We start from the raw sequence: 20,000 nt of genomic DNA on the forward strand, positions 1-20,000 counted from the left end.
GATACTTGCTGGCAAAGAAAAAAGTGGGTTTTTTTTGTCGCAAATAATCCTCTTTTTCTTTCGACTTTAGAGTCGTTCTAAAATTACCTCTTTTATGAAAAGGTTTCAGCCAGCATTGTCAGCATTCTAACTGATCTGTGTGTTAAAGATGGCAGACCTAGAAACAATAACATTGATGTATACTTGCATTTTAATAGAAGTTCACCCGATTAAGTCATCAATTTGTATGTCCCTATCACTTCGGAACACCCATTTGTTTGCACGTTGTTTGCGTAGATTTTATGTTTTGGCCTTTAACGTTAAAATGTAAGATCGGTAACGTTTGAAAAAAAAAGAGTAATCCCCCTTCCTGAAGAGTATTTTCGCGCCATGAAAAAAATGACTTACTTAACGTAAGCAAAAGTAATAGCTTTCCCTTTTTTGCATGAATTTTCAAAGTCTTCTAGAGTTATAAGTTTGCTTCAGGCATCACCATGTTTGTAAGAGGTGTAAAATACTTTCGTATGCATTGAATCAGAAAGAAAAGAAGTCGGCCGAATTATACATGTTTTTTCAGCTAACAGCATTTTTAAAGAAACATTTATCTATAAATTAAAGCGAGTATGTCGAGCGAGTAAGAGTCGAGATGTGAACAAATTTTTTTTTCCATTAAAATTTCCGACAGAAGTTGCATTTTAAGTCGGCGTTCATGCAGGTGCAACGCATTAGTGAAAGGCTGAAAGCAGCTTTTTTAAGGAGAAAAGTTGACTTTATCTTCAGTTAATGACACCCTGGTACTCGGAACTCAAGATCCGTAGGCATTGCCATAGCAACACCAATCATGATACCACATCGATAACCAATTATCAATGTTATTGGAGGAGAAATGTGTTAATTACTGGCGAATTTAGTTTAAGAGTTTCTCGTCATTCTTATTTAGGATTCGAGGTTTTGGATCATATGTCAGGAGCAAAATGAAGAGCAAAGACCGCTTCGTTTTCGCTTTTCTTCTGATCTTTTGTCATTACTGCCAAAGCAAAGAGACTCTGTTTATTGGAGGGCTATTCGGCCTCGACACGATTCTTGGAGGATGGAATTCGGCAGGGATCATACCCGCTGTTCAAATGGCTATCGATCACATCAACAACAGTTCACAATACCTGAGAGACTACCATTTGGAACTTCTTATAAAGGACTCCAAGGTTTGTCAGAAGTTTTCAGAGAAAACCCATTCGAACATTTTATTTTACTGTTCAGTCTCGACAATGACTTATAACGATAAACTACTTTTATTTTTAGTGGATGCATTTTTCTTTTTTACACACAATCATTTTTATGTCACTTAAGCAATAATTATAACTATGCATTGAGAACAACAACTTAACATAGACGGTGCACAGAGACAAAAAAGTTTTCACTGTGACTAAAGTAGCCATATAAGAAAGCTTTCGCGTTAGGTACTGTATGCAAAGAAAGGAATCATTAAGAACAGTCACTGCAAAGAGAAGTCTTGCACATTTGGGCTTAAAAAAACAATCATAGTTTCAGTCAGACAAAATGAGTGAATTCCTAATTCAATCTTTTCAGATTTTCGATTTACAAGTTACTTTTGCAGCAGACAGTGGCCGTACGTGACGATTTGCCCATAACCCGGGAGACATTTACAAACATGAAAAATCTCCAACATTTTAACAGTCAAATCAATAGTCGATGTCAACAAAACTTTGCTTTCTAAAGACAACTATGAATTAACAAGACAAAATGATCAACAAACAGTTTTCCCAGTCAAAAATTTTATTGGAATCAACAACAATTTGCTCTAGGCGAGATAACATTTCGATTTTCTTGCGAGCGTCGACACAAACATGCTGTCTTTGCATATGCTTCCCATTGGTTGAAAGCGATCTACTTTTCCAAGCCAAAAAAGCGACGTTACACTATTTCAGCTCAAATGGCTGATGAAATATATCTCAAAATGGAAGTCGACATTCCAAAACACCATTTACCTTCCTGTAGTGTCTTCCCTGGTCTCATAAAATCCATTTCAATTCCGCGATTCGGCCTCAACATTTGAGCAGAGGTCAGATTTTGTTTTGGAAATCAAAGCAGTACAAGACCTCAGTTTAAGACCTTAATCCTCCTGTTCCACTGCTGATTAATCTTTAAGGCTATATCTTTCTATTTTGAGCTCTGTAGAGGTTCACCCCTATTCTAAGAGTGAAGTCCTAACTCAATCTTTTCAGATTTTTGATTTACAAGTTACTTTTGCAGCAGACAGTGGCCGTACGTGACGATTTGCCCATAACCCGGCAGACATTTACAAACATGAAAAATCCCTAACATTTTAACAGTCAAATCTTTTCCGTAAATTGTCATACATGTCAAGGAGAATGCCGGAAGATTTCTGAACTTTAAGCTGATCACGAAGGAAACAGGAAGGGTAGATAATAGCTGAAAACACGCTTGCTGAACACGAAGGCTAAACATTTTTCCAAGAACTCTTGGTGGAGAAATACGCAACGCGCGACTCACACGATGCAAGCAGCCATACTGATCTGAGAAACGGACCAGGTGCTCCGAGCCTGTGAAGTGAAGTTATAAGTCTCTCCCCTCGGGGCTTTTCAGGACTAATTTACAATGTTTTTGTGGGGAACTTTGGCCAGACTGCTTAATTGTTACGCAGTTTACAATTTATTTAGGAAGTGAAAGATGCCCCCGACCAGATTAGGTCAGACCGCAACACCGAGGATAACGTTCCCTACTCTTTTCGAGAAGTGAGTGGGTTCTTTAACGTCCCCTAGTATTTGGTTTCCAACAAGGGCTATGAGACGGGACCTCCGGTTTGAAGTCCTTATCCGAGACTTGAAAGTGTAACCATTTGCGGCTGTAATTACAAAGGCAGCACTTCCTCCTCAGTTACTTTAAGACCCTGAGTGTTGGTCCGGCCAGGGTGAAACTCTCGACCTCTCGCATTAAAGCCCGATGTACAACCAAATGGGCCACCGGTAATGCGTGTACGTGTGCATGTAATGATGAGACACTTGTTATTACAGCATTGATTGCAAAATTAAACTACTCCTTTTCCAGCCAATGAAAGTCGGCCCTTGGCACGATTTCAAGCCCTTTCTGTCAAGACATGCAAATTAAGTTATTTTCTCCACTGGTAAAAGGCATGCGCAAGTAAAGCCGCTATTGTAACCTGGCCTTTGGTCCAACAAAAGCCTTTGGTCTGTCTAACAATGTTATCGACAGTAGAATAAGTAAGAGCGTAGCAATCAAACTGACAAGTTCATTTTGTATGTTATAGCAAATTAGCGCGCAATTCCTTTAAGGAGCAAGGATGGCACAGTCGGTTAGTGCGCGACCTTGGTGCAAGAGGTCCTGAGTTCGATTCCCGGATCTCGCATCCTTGTTTCGATTTCTTTCCTTTCCGTGTAGCTAAGTAGCTTTAAATACCCGTAAAACGGAGCACTGATGGAGAGGGGGGAGTAAAATGAGCGCACCGTCGACCTCAGGTTTGTCAGTTGAATTACTGTTACGAGTTATCGACGTTAAATATGGTTACTTTACTTTACTTTGTTTACTTTTTTAAATTCTGTCGTCATGGTTAACTTTCAGACATTTAATCAAATGCAACGTGACCTTTCGTGGCCTTTTCCTTAGTTTCTTCAAGTCTCTCGCATAAAGGTCAGATATTTTATGAATCATGGGAAACGAAGTGTCTTTCCTTTTATACGCATCATTTATTCCATCAGGCTATTCGTTTACAATGTGTTTTCTCGAAATTAGTTGTAAGCGTTTAACGCTTCTGTTATTAAGAAATCTCTACCTTTCAACGAAATTCCTTTAATTTCAAATGGTTTAATGACCTTAATCACAGAGAGCACTATCGTTGTTTATGATGTTCGAGCTACTACTTTATGTAAAAATATATAGATTTAGCCAAGCTTAAAAGCGGAGCTCCCGATTATCGTGAATTTAGAAGACTGAAAGCTTGATATGGATCATGTTTTTTAAAAGACAACCAAAGTGTTTTGGACTCGAACCTGAGAAGGACTCGAACCTGGGAAAGTTGATTAACCCGTCACATAACCACTTGACCACCACACCGCTAGAAGCGCAGGGAAAATATTTTAAACACTATTAGTTTTATAATGCTGTATTATCACTTGGCAAAAAACAATATTAAACACTGCAAAAGATTAGTTGCCATACTTCACGACAAAGCTAACCATTTTAAAATGAAAGCTTAGGCCTAAATTATTAATCTAGCTTAGGTCTTTGAAGTTTTGGAAAGGACATGATGGCTTGACGATGAATATTCCATACCAATATCAGATTTAATTTCACAGTGCGGAAATTACGTACAAAACGAGTTGCCATGCATGATCGTGAAGTCATTAAACTCGCTTAAGTCTATCCTAAAATGATATCGTTGCCGTAACTGTCGTCGCCGATCTTACGTAATTCAACTCACCATCGACATCAACGAATATAAAATTTGAATTTTTAATCATTACAGTGCAGTGTTGGCGAAGCAGTACGGAGATCGGTGGAGTACATTTCATCTGGGAGACCTAAGATTATGTTCTTAGGTCCCGGATGTTCCAAGGCAGCGATACCAGTGGCCGAAGCAATTCATTACTGGAATATAGTGCAAGTAAGTTTGACATTGCTGTGGAAATGTGATTGGCCCGGTAAAAAAGCCCTTGTTGCCTTGTCTTTAATTAAGCTCAAAATTACAAGAACATACATTCAATTTCACTGTCGGCTTCTCCAGTGAGAGAGCACGACAGAAGACGTTAAATTATGATAAAAACATCGGTGATATTCTCGCTGGACAGCTTGCATTGCTTTTGGGAGACACACTGTTTCGTTTTCTAAGATTTTGACATCACCTCAGTACGGTGGCCGACAAGGAACATGCTGCAAAATTAAAGAATTGCTGCAAATTAACAAAAAAGGTGCTGCAAATAAAATAAAGCTGCTGCACATTATATAAAGTTACAAATTTAAAATAGTTGCTGCAAATTAAAACCCCCACAGTAGGCGCGCGCACTGAATGAAGGACAGGTACAAACACAGGTCATTGTTTTACCAACACAGAAACAACCAAGTGAAGCTGTGATCTTCGCAGTTATGAACGCAATTTTTACAATTGCGTAGAGAAGCCTGCAAAATTCAGGACTTCAACGGGGTTTGAACCCGTGACCTCGCGATTCCGGTGCGACGCTCTAACCAACTGAGCTATGAAGCCACTGACGTTGGGAGCTGGTCATTTGTGGGTTCTAGTGGTCCCGTGAGGAATGAATCAATGATAAAATGGTATATGAAATGAATCATATATAAATTGCGGATATGAAATCAAGTGAAGCTATGATCTTCGCAGCTATGAACGCAATTTTTACAATTGCGTAGAGAAGCGGGGTTTGAACCCGTGACCTCGCGATTCCGGTGCGACGCTCTAACCAACTGAGCTATGAAGCCACTGACGTTGGGAGCTGGTCATTTGTGGGTTCTAGTGGTCCCGTGAGGAATGAATCAATGATGATATGGTATATGGAATGAATCTTATATTTAGGCTTCTCTACGTAATTGTAAAAATTGCGTTCGTAACTGCGAAGATCATAGCTTCACTTGATGTCATATCCGCAATTCATATATGATTCATTTCATATACCATTTCATCATTGATTCATTCCTTACGGGACCATTAGAACCCACAAATGACCAGCTCCCAATGTCAGTGGCTTCATAGCTCAGTTAGTTAGAGCGTCGCACCGTGATCGCGAGGTCACGGGTTCAAACCCCGTTGAAGTCCTGAATTTTTCAGGCTTCTCTACGCAATTGTAAAAATTGCGTTCATAACTGCGAAGATCATAGCTTCCGTTGATTTCATATCCGCAGTTCATATATGATTCATTTCATATACCATTTCATCATTGATTCATTCCTTACGGGACCATTAGAACCCACAACCGACCAGCTCCCAACGTCAGTGGCTTCATAGCTCAGTTGGTTAGAGCGTCGCACCGTAATCGCGAGGTCACGGGTTCAAACCCCGTTGAAGTCCTGAATTTTTCAGGCTTCTCTACGCAATTGTAAAAATTGCGTTCATAACTGCGAAGATCACAGCTTCACTTGATTTCATATCCGCAGCTCATATATGATTCATTTCATATACCATTTCATCACAGAAACAACCCTACCTGTTTACAAATGCTAACATTAGGCCTAATTAGGCCTAAGGTTAGCTCTGATGGATGTTTAGGATACTTTCTGTATTGTTGAAACAATGACCTGTGTTTTGTACCTGCTCTTCCTTCAGTGCGTATGCATACTTTTGATGTTTTAATTTGAAGCAACTATTCTGAATTTGCAGCATGTCACTTGTGGGCCACCGTACCTCTGAGACCCTCTTCTGTATTACTGGATTGATACGCAGATCTGATATGAAACGCACTTATGCGTCGCCGGTGTAAAGCTGAGAAGAATGATATCTAACATTTTGGTTACCTAAAAATACTGCCTTCGGCTCTGATTGGCAAGAAAATGTGTACTGGATGTTCTAAGGAAATCACCCAGCTTAGAATAATCCATTCATTACTCGTGGCACAAGGTGAATTATCAATTTTTTTTATTAATTCAAGATGGTGCCCAATGTCTTTTTATTATTCCAGATTGGATTCTCCAACTCCTCGCCCCTGCTTTCTTCAAAATTACTCTATCCCCTGTATTTCCGAACAAATCCCTCAGAAAAGTTCTCCAACCTTGGTCGGATTGCAATTTTGCGGCGATTCAAATGGAAGAGAGTCGCCATCCTACAACAAAACAACGACGTGTTTACGGGAATCAGCAATTCTTTGGTTGATTTACTGGAGGCTGCTAACTTTTCTGTTCTCGCTTATGAGAGCTTTAAAGATCACCCAAGATTTGCCATAGAAAACCTTAAGGTAAAAGAGTGCACGCCTCAGTTCACTATGTCCAGATAAGATGCACGAACACATGTACAGTCATGTAAATGCCGTGTGTACATGTACATAGTCAATCTTAATTTCAGCGATAACCATGCTTTCAGTGACCCTACCCAGGATTTCAACAACCACAACATCCCGCCTCAAAAATCATCTGCTGGCAGAGACCTCCTTTTTCTCTTTTATTTGCTTTGCGGGAGCGCGGGAGGACAAGAGACATCTGCTCTTTTGCCGGAACTCGCTTTCATTTAACTGTCTTTCACGATCTTGGACGCATGCTCACTTTTATGTTTGCTGGCCGTAACTCAAAACCACTCTGTTCCACGCATTCCTATATAGTAGTTCTGCTATCCTCAAGTCGTACCGCATTCTTTCATGGCTATGTGACAGCGGTGCGTGTTCAACAAAGCCAGTTTGGACTCAGGGTAGAGACCTCTTTTCATGCCGTTCGTCATCGAAGCAATTCGAATAAAGAACGATTCGACACCAATATATTTTAAGCTTTTTTTCATTTTTATTCTGGTAATTTACTTTCGTGTAAACCTCAATATACCCTCACTATAAGCGTACTATACAGTCAACATGATCTTACTTTAAATCCGGCGTCAAGTTCGTCTAAAAAAACTAGGGCTAAGAGTAGAACGTTTTGTCAGCCCTGAAATACACAAACTCACAACATTAATGTTTACACTTCACAGTTTTCTCATGCTTTCCTGCACCACTGACAAATTATAAAAAAAAGTTTCAGTTGTTGTGCTTCAGTCCACTTAATGTAACTTTTTTAATTACTTTCTTTTTTCAGAAAAAGGATGCTCGCGTAATATTCGCGTTTTTCTATCCATATCAACATTACATCACCTTTTGCGAGGTAAATAACTGACCTGCGTTTCCTAAGTATTGAATTTGAAAGTCTGTTTCGAGAACACTATCAAAATAAGCGCTTATCTTATTATACGCGCATTTCAGGAGCTATTGATTGAAATAAAACGTCTTTGATATCTCACAGGCATACAAGCAGGGAATGTACGGACCCAAATACGTATGGATTTTAATTTCTGGTCGGAACCAAGCCAATTGGTGGAAACAGCAAAGTCATCTCGTTGACTGTACACCAGAGCAAGTCCGCAAAGGTCTTAGCAACAACATTGGAACGGGAGAATTAAAGCTTAGTCCACTTCCGGGACCAACCATTTGTGGCAAGGTATGCATCGATAAGTCCGATAAGATTTGACTGAAAAGAAGGTCAGCAAACAAGTTGCTGAATAAACCTTAACATAATAAAAATAAAGGAATAACGGAGAACCTCAAAAGCCAAATGAGCACATGGTCAGAGCTTATCCCCTCTCTGTCACAAGAAAGTGTCAAGACCAGGTATAATTCCATTCCAGTGCATCATGAGGATGTGATCATCAGCTATGGGTAGATAACTATTTTGTCAGTGAGGAGCGACTGAACTTACAGTTGAAGTCTTTCGCTAATAATGGAACTCTCTTCATCCTGAGTAGCACTTGATTGCAAAAAGGCCGCTCAAAAAACGAATTAGCAAATTTCTGCTTAGTACAATACTCGGAGTTAAGGATGCTTATGTTGACGCCCACCCATTGATTACTCATTGCATGGGCCATTTCCGAGTTGATGTCTGCCTCCTCTTCAAAGCGAGTCTAAGTGCGAAGTTTTTCTTATGAAAATTATTTTTCATTCCTATTTAAAGTAGAACTAATTACCATGACAAAAACTTCACACTTAGACTCCCTTTGAAGAGGAGGCAGACATGAACTCGGAAATGGCCCATTGAGTAATCATTACTATCGTACCCTATAATTCTGTTATATTCCTTTATTCGTCCACTTATTTTAATATCTATGTACGTATGCAACTTTTCTTTATAGCTTGTCTATTGTATAATCGCAAAATGTATTGTTAGGTTTCTTGTTATCATAGTGTCGTGTCTTGTAAGTTTACTTTCATGTACGCCATTGCATTACACGTTTCAATTAGCATTGCTATACGCTGGATATCTTAAGTTTTGAAAATAAACTTGAAAATGGGCTAAAACATCCGGCATCGTGGTCTCTGCGGCTGAAGTGTAAATCTGATTCGTAATGTTCGTAATTCTTAGGCAAAGGGTGTAAACCCATTCAAAAATTCCGTTAAAGGACCAACATATATGGGCCTAGGTGAGCGATTCTAAACTAGTAAATTAGACGTAATCCTAAAAAAACTTGATGTCTTTCTTAAGACTCCCCAGGAACTATACAACACCTACCGGAGGCGATTAAACGAGTCAGGGTATACAGAAAATACGTTTGCGTCGTTCGGATACGATGCTGCTTGGACATGCGCATTAACACTCGACGCTTCGATCCAAGAGCTTGAGAAACAGAACCTAAACTTGAGTGACTTCACTTACAGTCAAGCTAACATGAGCAAAATCTTTGTCAATACTATGAAAAGAATTTCATTCCGTGGTATGACGGTGAGTAACATCTATGGTGAGTGATCTTTCTTCCCATCCCCTTCCCCACCGAAAAATTACACCTTCGTTTAAAGAGATTTACTTTTGTTTCATTAACATAAGTGTTTTCCCTTAAGTGATCAGTAATCTTGTTTTTCTTCCGAAACAAAAGAAAACGTTTGCATGACAATAGAGCTTGCTTCCCCGGAGAATAAGTTAGGTACACCAACATGGCCTCGTTGGCGTCAAGTGAAAACACACTATACAGGGGTGGACGGAGGTTTTGTGATAGAGGGGGCCGCGAGATATACTGTGACCGGGGGGTATGGGCACGATAGCGTCCATCAGGACTGCGAACGGTGTACTTTTCTAAGGAGTTTCGGACACATGCTCCTCGGGGAAAATTTTCGAGACTGAAGTTCTCTGAGATGCAATCTAGTGTATTCTGGACGGTTAAATTTAGCAATTACCTGGATTCCATATTGAATATAAAACGCTGAAATATTTATTAAACTACAGGTGTGGTTGTGGTCAAAGAAGTAATTAACACTTTATGGTGCTAGGAGGGGCCGAAGCGATCGCGGCAAGAGCACAACCTCCCGCCAAAGGCGGTAACATTGTCTCCCTGAAAAATTGTCAAATCCAGTTTGTTTGAGACGGATATTTAGTGCATGCATTCTGGGAGATTTGGTCATTTGCGACTAAAAATGTACGCGTCAAACACAGATTCTAAGAAGATTTACATCAACAATTTCAGCAAAGGAAATGCATCCACCAATCAGAAGAGAATTTATAACTACATGTGATAATAATAAAAAGGCTGCCAACACTGTTAAATACACATAAGTGTAGAGCTAAATCGTAGAAAGGTGAGGCTAATGAAACCAACACATGATTCACTGTTACTCCGAGTTTCGTGCTTACGCACTCATCAGGCAGTATTTAATAAAGAAAATTCCTATCACTTAGTTTATATACAAGCGTGTGAGAAAAGCTATTGTTATTTGCATAATTACAATGGACGTGAAACTGGTCCCACGAGTCTCCTGTAGCTCAGTGGTAGTGCATCCGAACTAGTAATCGGACGGTCGTAGTTTCGGCTCCTTCAAAAAAGCACTCGGGATTTTCTCCGAGTATCCCCAGTCAACATGAAAAAATAAACCTCCTCGTTGAATTGTTTTGTTTTAATATTTAGGGCCACGTGAAATTTGACAGTAACAACGATCGAATATCAAAGCTAGAAGTGCGTCAAATACAAGGTGAGTATTGACTATAATGTCTTTTCTAAAGTATACATATACTAGACGTCGTTTTGTTTAAGGATTTTGATGCTCTTCGTTTTGGCGGGCTCTTAACTTTCGAATTTTTTAAACAAATATTAGATAAGTGCCTATTCGGCCTGAGAGAGTAAATATCAACGTTTCATCAACCAACTGTTTTATTATACTTTAATAGAATCCAAAAGTTCGGATATTCTAGAATTTTGCTTCCCGCTCAAGAAATTTGTGCTTATGGCAACACTGGACGAGATCTTACAGTACATGAGCTAATCGGTGGGGTTTAGTTTTTAAATCGGAACTCTAGGAACGTTAGAAACGCAATTTCTAAACTTAGATAATTAATGCTTTCCGTTATTCAGTCCCTTTTCTAATAAACGGTAAATTATAGATTACAGTCGTTGTAGCCATTAAATACAGGCTCAACGACTCGCTATTCAGTAACGAGCCACCTAGCAGCACCAAAATGAATACCTTGCTTCTTTTTTCTGACTGTCTAAGCATTCACACAGCCACTTTCAATCAACCCTTTGGCCTTGTATATTATTATCCAATAGACCAATTTCGATATTAAAATTCAGTCCTAAACAAAAGGCATCATCTCGAGGCTTAGGGAAATAAACTCATACAAATCCTTATATTTATTCCATCGAGATTGGTCTATTCGATACTGGACACAGATACAGAACATTTGCTTTGCGCGCTTTACTTTTATCAGGTGACACAGAGAGAAGGGTGGGGTTTTATGACATGGAAACTGGAAATTACGAAGACAATGGCGACGGCGATTACGTGTGGGAAGGTAAAACTAAAACACATGTTCATCTTCACTCATGATGAAACACATTTACCGTACTTTCTCGTCTGAACGCCGGACTCAGATTAAACTTCAGCCTCGAAAACAACGCCGGGTCAAGACTGCCCATACTTAAATAAACTCCTGGAGCATTTAATCGAGAAAAAACGGTAGATTCGATTTATAAAAGCGGTTTATTATGGAGAGCTTCGTTAACTTTAAACGAATAGTTTTATTTTAGAGGGACTGTGTCACGAAACTTTGTCAAATTTAACGACTTTGAAATGGCAAGCGAAAGAATGTTTCAACAAAACGGCAAATACAAAAGGAGGCAGGGATGGGCAAAACTGAAGAAGATTAAAATGGATTGCATTTGGGGTTTTTGAAAACTTTTAAGCGAAACGGTTTTTCAAAGTTTATCCTTGTGTGTAACTTAAATTATATATGGCCTAGACCTTTTATCGTCATGAAACTTTGATTTGTCTTGTTTAAAAGTAATTTCTAGGTTAACGTTAAGTTGCATAGCGAAAAGGGGCGAGTATAAGTGGTAAAAACTACACAAAATCAACTGTACTATCGTGACACAGAGCCTTTAACCAATCACGAAAGACGTGAATGATCAATGAAAACGCAACGAGACTTATAAAGTAAAGCAAAACGTGAAACCGTTGCAGGATCCCAATGGCATGACTTGGTGTTTCTTGGTCTTTCCTTCCCTCCGACCACCAAAATCTAGAGACAGCTTCTCTCACCAAGTATAGTCAACTTCGCAAATCAGTGTCTCCGATTGCGTGACATTAATAATAATAATTTATATTAATAGCAATCCAAAAACAATCATTAGTTCGAAAAGGATGGCTACAACTGGAGGTACAAGTTAATGGCTCTCAGTCAATGGTTGCTGACCCCTGCTAGGGGTAGGAAAACATGTTCGCCATCAAATCTTATTTCAATTTGCTCTTAATTCTGATTGGCTTAGGTTGTGGTGCCAGATTCTTTTAAAGCCAATCATCGAACGAATTAATGGAAAATCAAGGGCGGTGGCAAAATTACTTTCGACACTGAATTGAAAAGCGGTCTATCCCCTACTTTCTCAAATCCCATTACACACATCTTTATCCCCCAAAAGTTTTGCTTAATCGTAGTTTGCAATTTGAAATCGAAAACAATGCCTACTCATTTTTTTTTGTGCAAGGGGGGGGGGGGGGGGGAAGGAAGGTAAAAGAGGTGTATTATGAGATTTGAGAAAGAAGAGAATGCCTTATCCCTTAATTCGTATCAGCTTGGCGGACTAAATAGAGAGATTTAGCTTGCGTTTACGTAGAAAAGTCAAACTGCACGCTGTTGCTTCTAGTAAAGGGATAAACATTCTCTTTTATATTTTTCCAAGAGCGTTCGGTATCGAATCCTGCAATCCGATTGGTTCCTCGCGCGGTCCGAACTCTGCTCACAGGCATGACGCTCTGAGGGTCTTTGTCCTTGACCTTAAATTTCCATTGTTTTGACACCGAATCCGTGTTTATATAGAGTTAGTTTCAAAACAGATTTTTGTTAGACAAGAGGCTTGGAAACAAAATTCAAAGAAAGATATTTCTCTATGAAACGTTCAGTTTGTAGGTCGCTTACTGCATTTGCTATCAAGCGCGATGCGAGCCAACAATTCAGAGACCTCGTCAAGACCACGGTCACAGTTTTTCGTTACACGGACTTCCCAGCCGGCAAATGACATATATATCCTAGTTTGCTGCGCCCTTTCTAGAAGTTCCTTGATTGTCTGCAGCCAACACACAAGTTGATCCTGACGTCTGACGTCTGCCGTTTGTCGTGAACGCGTTGGTAAATTTCATCGATGTTTCAGTCACCAGTTGTGATACAAAGGCCTGGAACGTCTACCTGTTTAACAAAGATTTAAACCTTTTTCAGACCTGTTTGTTTTTGACCAAGAGCTTTCTTTCTTTTCAATGTCAAGGTGGAAAAATCCCTGTGGATGGCTTGTACATCGAGGAGAAGCGGGAGGGTGTCCACCCAATTTTGTTTTGGTCCGTATTCACTTTATCAACTCTTGGTGTGATTATGGCACTAACCTTTCTCATATTCAATGTTTACCATCAAAATGTCAGGTAAGACCTCCATTTGAACCTGAACCCAGTTTAATTTCATGTAGCTGCCACGGGTTAGGTCTGCAGTTGCAGTTAAATGTCCGAATTTGTAATCAATGATTCGGTTTCTGTTAGGAACCCTATGATTTCAGTTTTTCGATTATTTCAAGTCTCTTTCTTCCATAGCATGTTTCTCCCTTTCCCTAGTCGACATTCAAAAAAGCCACTCTTCAACTCGTTCCCCTATTTAGCAAATACAGTTTTATTTCTTTTTCAATGAAGCACCTTTTAACAATTGAGGGCATAAAAATCATCGTCGACGTCACTCAACTTCCTTTTTCTATTTTCTGTGTCGGTATCCAACCCCAGGGCCATTTATGAAGCTTTAACTAGTTGTTTTCTTCGCAGATATATCAAAATGTCCTCTCCCAATATGAACAACATAATTATCGTCGGTTGCATACTGGTGTATATCTCCGGTGTGCTATTCGGTTTGAACAAAGAGGACCAACGCACAAGTTGTCAGGTCAGTTGAGTATAGAAATAAAAGGCTGTCGAAGAAAAAGTGATTCCACGAATTAGGCTCGATAAATGGATGATTGAATTCTAAAAATCAATTTTGGAAAGAAAAATCGAATGAGAGACGCATAATAAGTCACGACGAATTATCTGTCGGTCATTTTATTCGTCAAGGCTCTAAACAGGACTGAGTGTGCGAGACGCAAAAATTCGTTTAGGGCGAACACAGGTTAAGAGAGTCTGCTCAATACGTGTAGAATAAGGATGGGCGCAAGAAGCACGGTAATATCTCTTCAGTGGAAAGCGGACGAAACAATCCTGCCGGTTGTGCCCGCCTTGGTGATAAACGAACGTAGCATACGTAAAATAAATGTTTGCCCAAGTTAATCCTTTCCAGCTATATGATGCGTTTCTGTAACAACGTTATTTGACTGAAAACACGGAATGCGGAGAGAGTAAATAACAAAAGAAGGATAAGACTTTGTCCAAGTGCTGATGTGTAAACAACAGCTTAAAATTAAGTCATGCTGATTTGAATGGGGTAGCATGGATGACACCTGATGTAGTGAGAGCAACTAAAAACCGTGGAGTGCTTTTATTTTCATTTGACGTCAAATGATGATGAATGCTAAATGATAAAATATTTTCCAATCGCAAGTAGTTTCAACAGATTTACAAACGGTGTATTAAGGTTTACGTTCTTGCTTGAACAGGGGTGCTTTTGGGTAATGCTCGTCGTTTTGAAAACAAGCACAATTCCTCAGCACTTCAAGAAGTTTATGACGTCAAAACCGTTAGCGAAATAGAGCTGATAAACACGCTTATGCGTATCACAACATAGTACCCGGGGTTCTCAAGGCTCTCACAACGAAAGGTATGATAATTTTATGCTACTCCGTAGAAACCAGTATTACTCCACGCTCTTGTTTAACATGATGGTTTTTACAATTTGAATTTTTATCACGTCAATTCAAGTGAGACTAGTCACTGGACTACTTGAAAACCACCAAGAGTTTTTACGATCTTACGACGTTCAAGCAATAGCCCATTTCCGAGTTGCTGCACGCCCCAGTTTCAAAGCGAGTCATGGTGCACAAACATTCAAATGGAAATGAGTTGCGTATTCTTATGCAAATCAAACTAATTTCCCCTTCAATAGTTGAGCACCAAGACTCACTTCGAAACCGAGACAAACAGCAACTCGGAAATAGCCCATTGATAAATGCAGTGCATTGTCCTTTCAAGGTTTCCTGATTGTGGTTCAAGCAACGCACTAACCAAAAAGTGACAAAAAAATTTCAGATTTATTTAATTTAAGAATTTTTAATTCATTAAATGAAACGAAACGAATTCATTTCATTTATCGAGTCGGGAACAAATGAGCCCAATAAATTGACCCGCTCCTTACTATGTAGCTTCAAACCTCAGTTGGTAGAGCATTGCACCGGCATCACAGAGGGTCATGGGTTCGAATCCGGCTGGAGCCACCTGAAGGTATCTGTAAAGCAACAATTGCTTAAATACGCCTTTTTCGATATCTTAAAATTCAGCTTGAAAGAGAGGTTTAGTGGGCAAAGACAAAGGAAAGTGGATGATACGTCTAGCTTTTAATGGAAGAGTTCATTGTTGAACACCAGCTCTTTTTCCTTCTTTCTTCTTTCAGGCAGAAATATGGATTGTAGTGATTGGATTTAGTTTGGGTTTTGGAGCTATGTTTAGCAAGACGTGGCGAGTGCATGTGATTTTCCTTAATTCCAACAGCACCAAGAGAGTAAGGCAATTACAGCACAAGAACTTCTCTTTAGTTTGATGTAAACTTAGTCCATTAAGTAAATGAACAAACTCCATTTTTTTAGTGGAAAAAGCTGGAACAATCATCATAAACGAAGAGATTTTATGTGTTTACAAAAATTATCAGGGGCTGCCATTTTGGATTTATCTTGGTCTATCTTGTCCTGTACGTGTAGGGAATGACGTCGTAAAATTCACAATGTCACTGAACTTTACATTGTGTGGGACTAGTTCGAATTCATGAAACTTGAAGTAATTGAAAGTCGAGTGTCTCCCCTACTTTACCATACCCTAACCCTCAAAGACCACATTAAAAAACAAGTGATTTATTCAGATGGTTCGCCGAAAAATTGTTTTCCAAAGGTTATCATTCGAGACCGTCAGCTCTATGGCATGGTTGGTTTCCTTCTCTTGATTGACTTCATTATTCTCCTAACGTGGCAGTTAGTCGATCCATTAACCAATCAAGCTCAGAACTTGGAACTGGAGGTATACACTGTTGCAATGTTTTCTTTACCAATTACCAACTGTATTTGTCCACGTCTGTCCCTTTTTGCCGATTTTTTTCATGGTCCAAACATCTTCACTAAACCTCGTTCCCTGTACCTTTCGTGTGGCTTTGACCAAAGCGAAGGGAAAGATCCTAGGAACGAGTTAAAGCTTCACTAAATTAAACAAAAAAATACCTTTGGAATAATAAGTTCTTTACTCACCACATTTTTAGAGTTGATACACCCATCTTTCTTTTTTTCTTTGTCAAAGCCTTAGGATTCGCTAATGAGGCCGATTATCAACCCAGTTGATATAAATGTTCTAGTTTTCTGACGTTATTTCTCATTTTGCTCAGATATCACCAGATTTTGACACCGCTATACAACTTTATGTAACCACTTGCACCAGCCAACATATAACAATTTGGCAGGGAACCATGTTCGGATATAAAGGTAAGAAGACACGAGTTAAACACCAAAGCAATTGGCAGGAACAGTTATCATATGAACACACATTTTATTACTTCTTGTTTATAGGATTGCTGCTGTTATTTGGAGCTTACCTCGCCTGGGAAACCCGTAAAGTTCACATTCCTGCCTTAAACGACAGCAAAATGATTGGTCTATCTGTTTACAACGTCATCATTCCTTGCGCACTCGTGATACCTATTTTGGGCCTCGTCCATGATAGACCAACCACCCAGTTCGCTTTAACGTCTTTCCTGACCATCTTCTGTACGACTTTAACCCTTTGCCTCGTGTTTGTACCAAAGGTAAGACAGAAAATGAAATTGTTCGATAATTTTAGCACGGAGTATGTGCCATTGTGTGTATGCGCTTGCACCATTCAGTATTGATAACACCGGCAGGTATCTGACAAGTTGAAGTAAATTAAATTCACTTGCATCAAAAGTTTAGATTTCTTATTTAAACATGACGTTAACAAGAGAACAAAATCATCTTTGGATAACCCAAAATTTTGAAGGCCTCAATAATAATAATAATAATAATAATAATAATAATAATAATAATAATGGGAACTGGGGTAGAACAGGTCGGTGCCTTAGCCTACCACGGGAATATGGACTCTCCCGCCCACCAGAGTCTTGGGTGGCACCTTTGGCAAGTTCCAACAACCCAAAAAGCCACCCGTGTTAGGGTTACAAAAACCTCATTTGATGAGAGAATGTCAAATATTGAATGAATGTCAAATATTGAATTTCACACTAACGCCGTCAACGGGACTGGAGCTTGTAGTGAAGGTGTCTCGTCCGGTACTGTGGATCAGCAGCGCAGGCCTGGTCATCATCCTGGCTTTTGAACGACGATAGAAGAGATTAGGATGGTCAAAGGAGGAAAACAAACGGCTGTTTGAATGTTACATCAGGAGTGAACCAGAGAGGCGAAGGTAAAGGAAAAGATTGCTAGACCTGTCGAAAGCCCGTAACATCAACAACGAACTAACAGAAGTCACCGAGCAGAGATTGGCTGATTATGAACACCAGATTAAGAAGAAGAAGTGGCTAGAGACTGTAGAGCAAGAGGAAATAGCCATACAAGTAAGACATGAACATCAGGAGATTGAAACTACAGAGCTCCACGCCACAGATACACCAGACTATGAACATCAGGAGACTGAAAGGACGAAGCTTCTTACCACAGATACACCAGACCATGCAACAACTTCTGATACCCAAGAAGAACACCAACGTGAAGAGGAACCCAGAGTTTTCACTGCTGGAGAATTACAGGAAGAGAGCAGCCCAGAACTGGAAGCCCTTTGCGACAGGATCCTAGAAATTATACAACTAGAAGAACAGAGAATAGGATTACCATCACTGACGTCATGCGAAAGAACGAAGCTGAAAGCAGAAGTTGGAAAAATCAATGAAGCCGTCAAAAGGTTTCAGACGCACAACATCATTGAACTGAATTATTTAATGTATGCAGCTAGATATGTTACTACAGAGAGAATTGGAATGATAAAAGGCAGGACAGGGAGACTATCTGAAGAGCCATTCTCAAGGAGAAGGATTAAGGGAATATCGAAACTTGGCGAAAGACCTGCATGAGAAAGATTGAGGAAATCCGAAGAGGAAACATGATACTGAAGCAAAGAGAGAGGAAAGGTTGAACAGAAAATATCATCTTGAGGAAAGGGGAACTTTGTATGTCTCAGGCATGTTGAAACAGAAGATCAAGGCAGGTTGAGTTAAGATCAAAAGATACGACGAGAGATGTCAACAGATCAAACAGAACCACCTGTTTAGAACCAAACAGACGCTGTTCTACAAAACACTAGATGGAAAGGAACGAGGAGAAACGGTGTTACCTGATCCCACAGAAGCAACCTCCTTCTGGATCAAGATCTAGTCGGAGGAAGTCGGACACGATGACAGAGCATCTTGGCTAGATGATGTAGAGGTGGAGTTCAGTACAACAGAGGTGTAAGAAGATATCAGCATCACTGTGGAGGATATTAGAAATGGAGTGAGCAAGATGGCAAACTGGAAGGCAGCCAGCCCTGATCTTTGTCAGGGGTTCTGGTTTAAGGATTGCACTCTAGGTTGCAAGAATGCTTGCAAGACTGCATATGTCAAGGGAATGTACCAGAGTGGATGGTCAGGGGAAAAACAGTTTTGATACAAAAGGATACAGCGAAGGGTGCCCAGGCCAGCAACTACCGCCCTATTGCCTGCGTACCCATGACGTGGAAGCTCTTGACAGGAGTTATGAGAGAGAAGTTATACCACCACTTGGAAAGGAATGGACTGCTAACAGATGAACAGAAGGGGTGCAGGAAGGGATCCCGAGGAACTAAAGATCAATTGCTTGTAGACAAGGAAATCCTGAAGAACTGCCGGAGAAGGTTGACAAACTTGTCATGACTTGGATAGACTGCAAGAAGGCATATGATATGGTGCTGTATTCATGGATCCTGAAATTCCTGGAGATGGGTGGGGCTGCCAAGAAATTGATCTCTATAATTAACAACAGCATGGTGAACTGGAAGACAGTATTGACATGAGGAGGAAATGCTCTCGGGCAGGTGGACATTAGCAGAGGAATTTTTCAAGGTGACTCCTTGTCACCACTACTGTTTATAGTGATCATGTTACCCTTGACCCTAGTCCTACGAAAAATGAGAGCTGGATACAAACTGGCAAAGGACATGAAGCCCATTAACCACCTACTATTCATGGATGATGTGAAGCTGTACGGAGTTAGCAAAGATCAACTAGACTCACTTGTTCAAGTAGTAAGGATCTTCTCGCAAGACATTAAGATTTCGTTTAGGCTAGATCAAAACTGAATGGAGGAAATTTGATCGATGTCATCAATACCTGGGCTGTAGGTGTAGTACGCTACAATGCGGGGATTGTGGACTGGACAATGGAGGAGGTAGCTGTTACAGGTTGAAATTAAATTCAGGTCCATTTAAATCAAACTAGGTAAATTTAAATCGAACTGGCTGAATTTAATTAACCTAGGTTATTTATCAACTGTTTGGAAAGGGATTTTCTTTATGGGGTGTGGTTGAAAAAAGAGGCACGGTTTTTTTTAGGGGGGTTGAAAACAAAACAAAAAACCAAAAAATCGCCTTTCTCTCCTCCTACTT

General features: G+C 39.9%; 1 protein-coding gene and 2 non-coding genes across 3 annotated transcripts in view; all 3 read left to right on the top strand.

The window, feature by feature from the left end:
- LOC138042727 (gamma-aminobutyric acid type B receptor subunit 2-like) overlaps positions 1-20,000 on the top strand; it is a 60,117-nt gene that overhangs the window by 27,006 nt on the left and 13,111 nt on the right. Inside the window, exons 3-16 of the mRNA XM_068888713.1 lie at positions 920-1,181; positions 4,502-4,639; positions 6,660-6,932; positions 7,756-7,821; positions 7,960-8,154; positions 9,193-9,429; positions 10,604-10,667; positions 11,404-11,487; positions 13,451-13,601; positions 13,989-14,106; positions 15,763-15,870; positions 16,254-16,379; positions 16,738-16,834; positions 16,919-17,154. Coding sequence (XP_068744814.1) covers positions 954-1,181; positions 4,502-4,639; positions 6,660-6,932; positions 7,756-7,821; positions 7,960-8,154; positions 9,193-9,429; positions 10,604-10,667; positions 11,404-11,487; positions 13,451-13,601; positions 13,989-14,106; positions 15,763-15,870; positions 16,254-16,379; positions 16,738-16,834; positions 16,919-17,154 — 2,121 coding nt within the window. The 5' untranslated portion in view covers positions 920-953. The remainder of the gene's footprint in view (positions 1-919; positions 1,182-4,501; positions 4,640-6,659; positions 6,933-7,755; positions 7,822-7,959; positions 8,155-9,192; positions 9,430-10,603; positions 10,668-11,403; positions 11,488-13,450; positions 13,602-13,988; positions 14,107-15,762; positions 15,871-16,253; positions 16,380-16,737; positions 16,835-16,918; positions 17,155-20,000) is intronic.
- Trnah-gug (transfer RNA histidin (anticodon GUG)) lies at positions 5,728-5,800 on the top strand. Its single transcript has one exon. It is a non-coding gene; the product is annotated as a tRNA-His (tRNA).
- On the top strand, positions 5,980-6,052 carry Trnay-gua (transfer RNA tyrosine (anticodon GUA)). The gene has a single exon. It is a non-coding gene; the product is annotated as a tRNA-Tyr (tRNA).

Source organism: Montipora capricornis, chromosome 3 (genome assembly GCF_036669925.1).
Source record: "Montipora capricornis isolate CH-2021 chromosome 3, ASM3666992v2, whole genome shotgun sequence".
Classification (NCBI taxonomy): Eukaryota; Metazoa; Cnidaria; class Anthozoa; order Scleractinia; family Acroporidae; genus Montipora; species Montipora capricornis.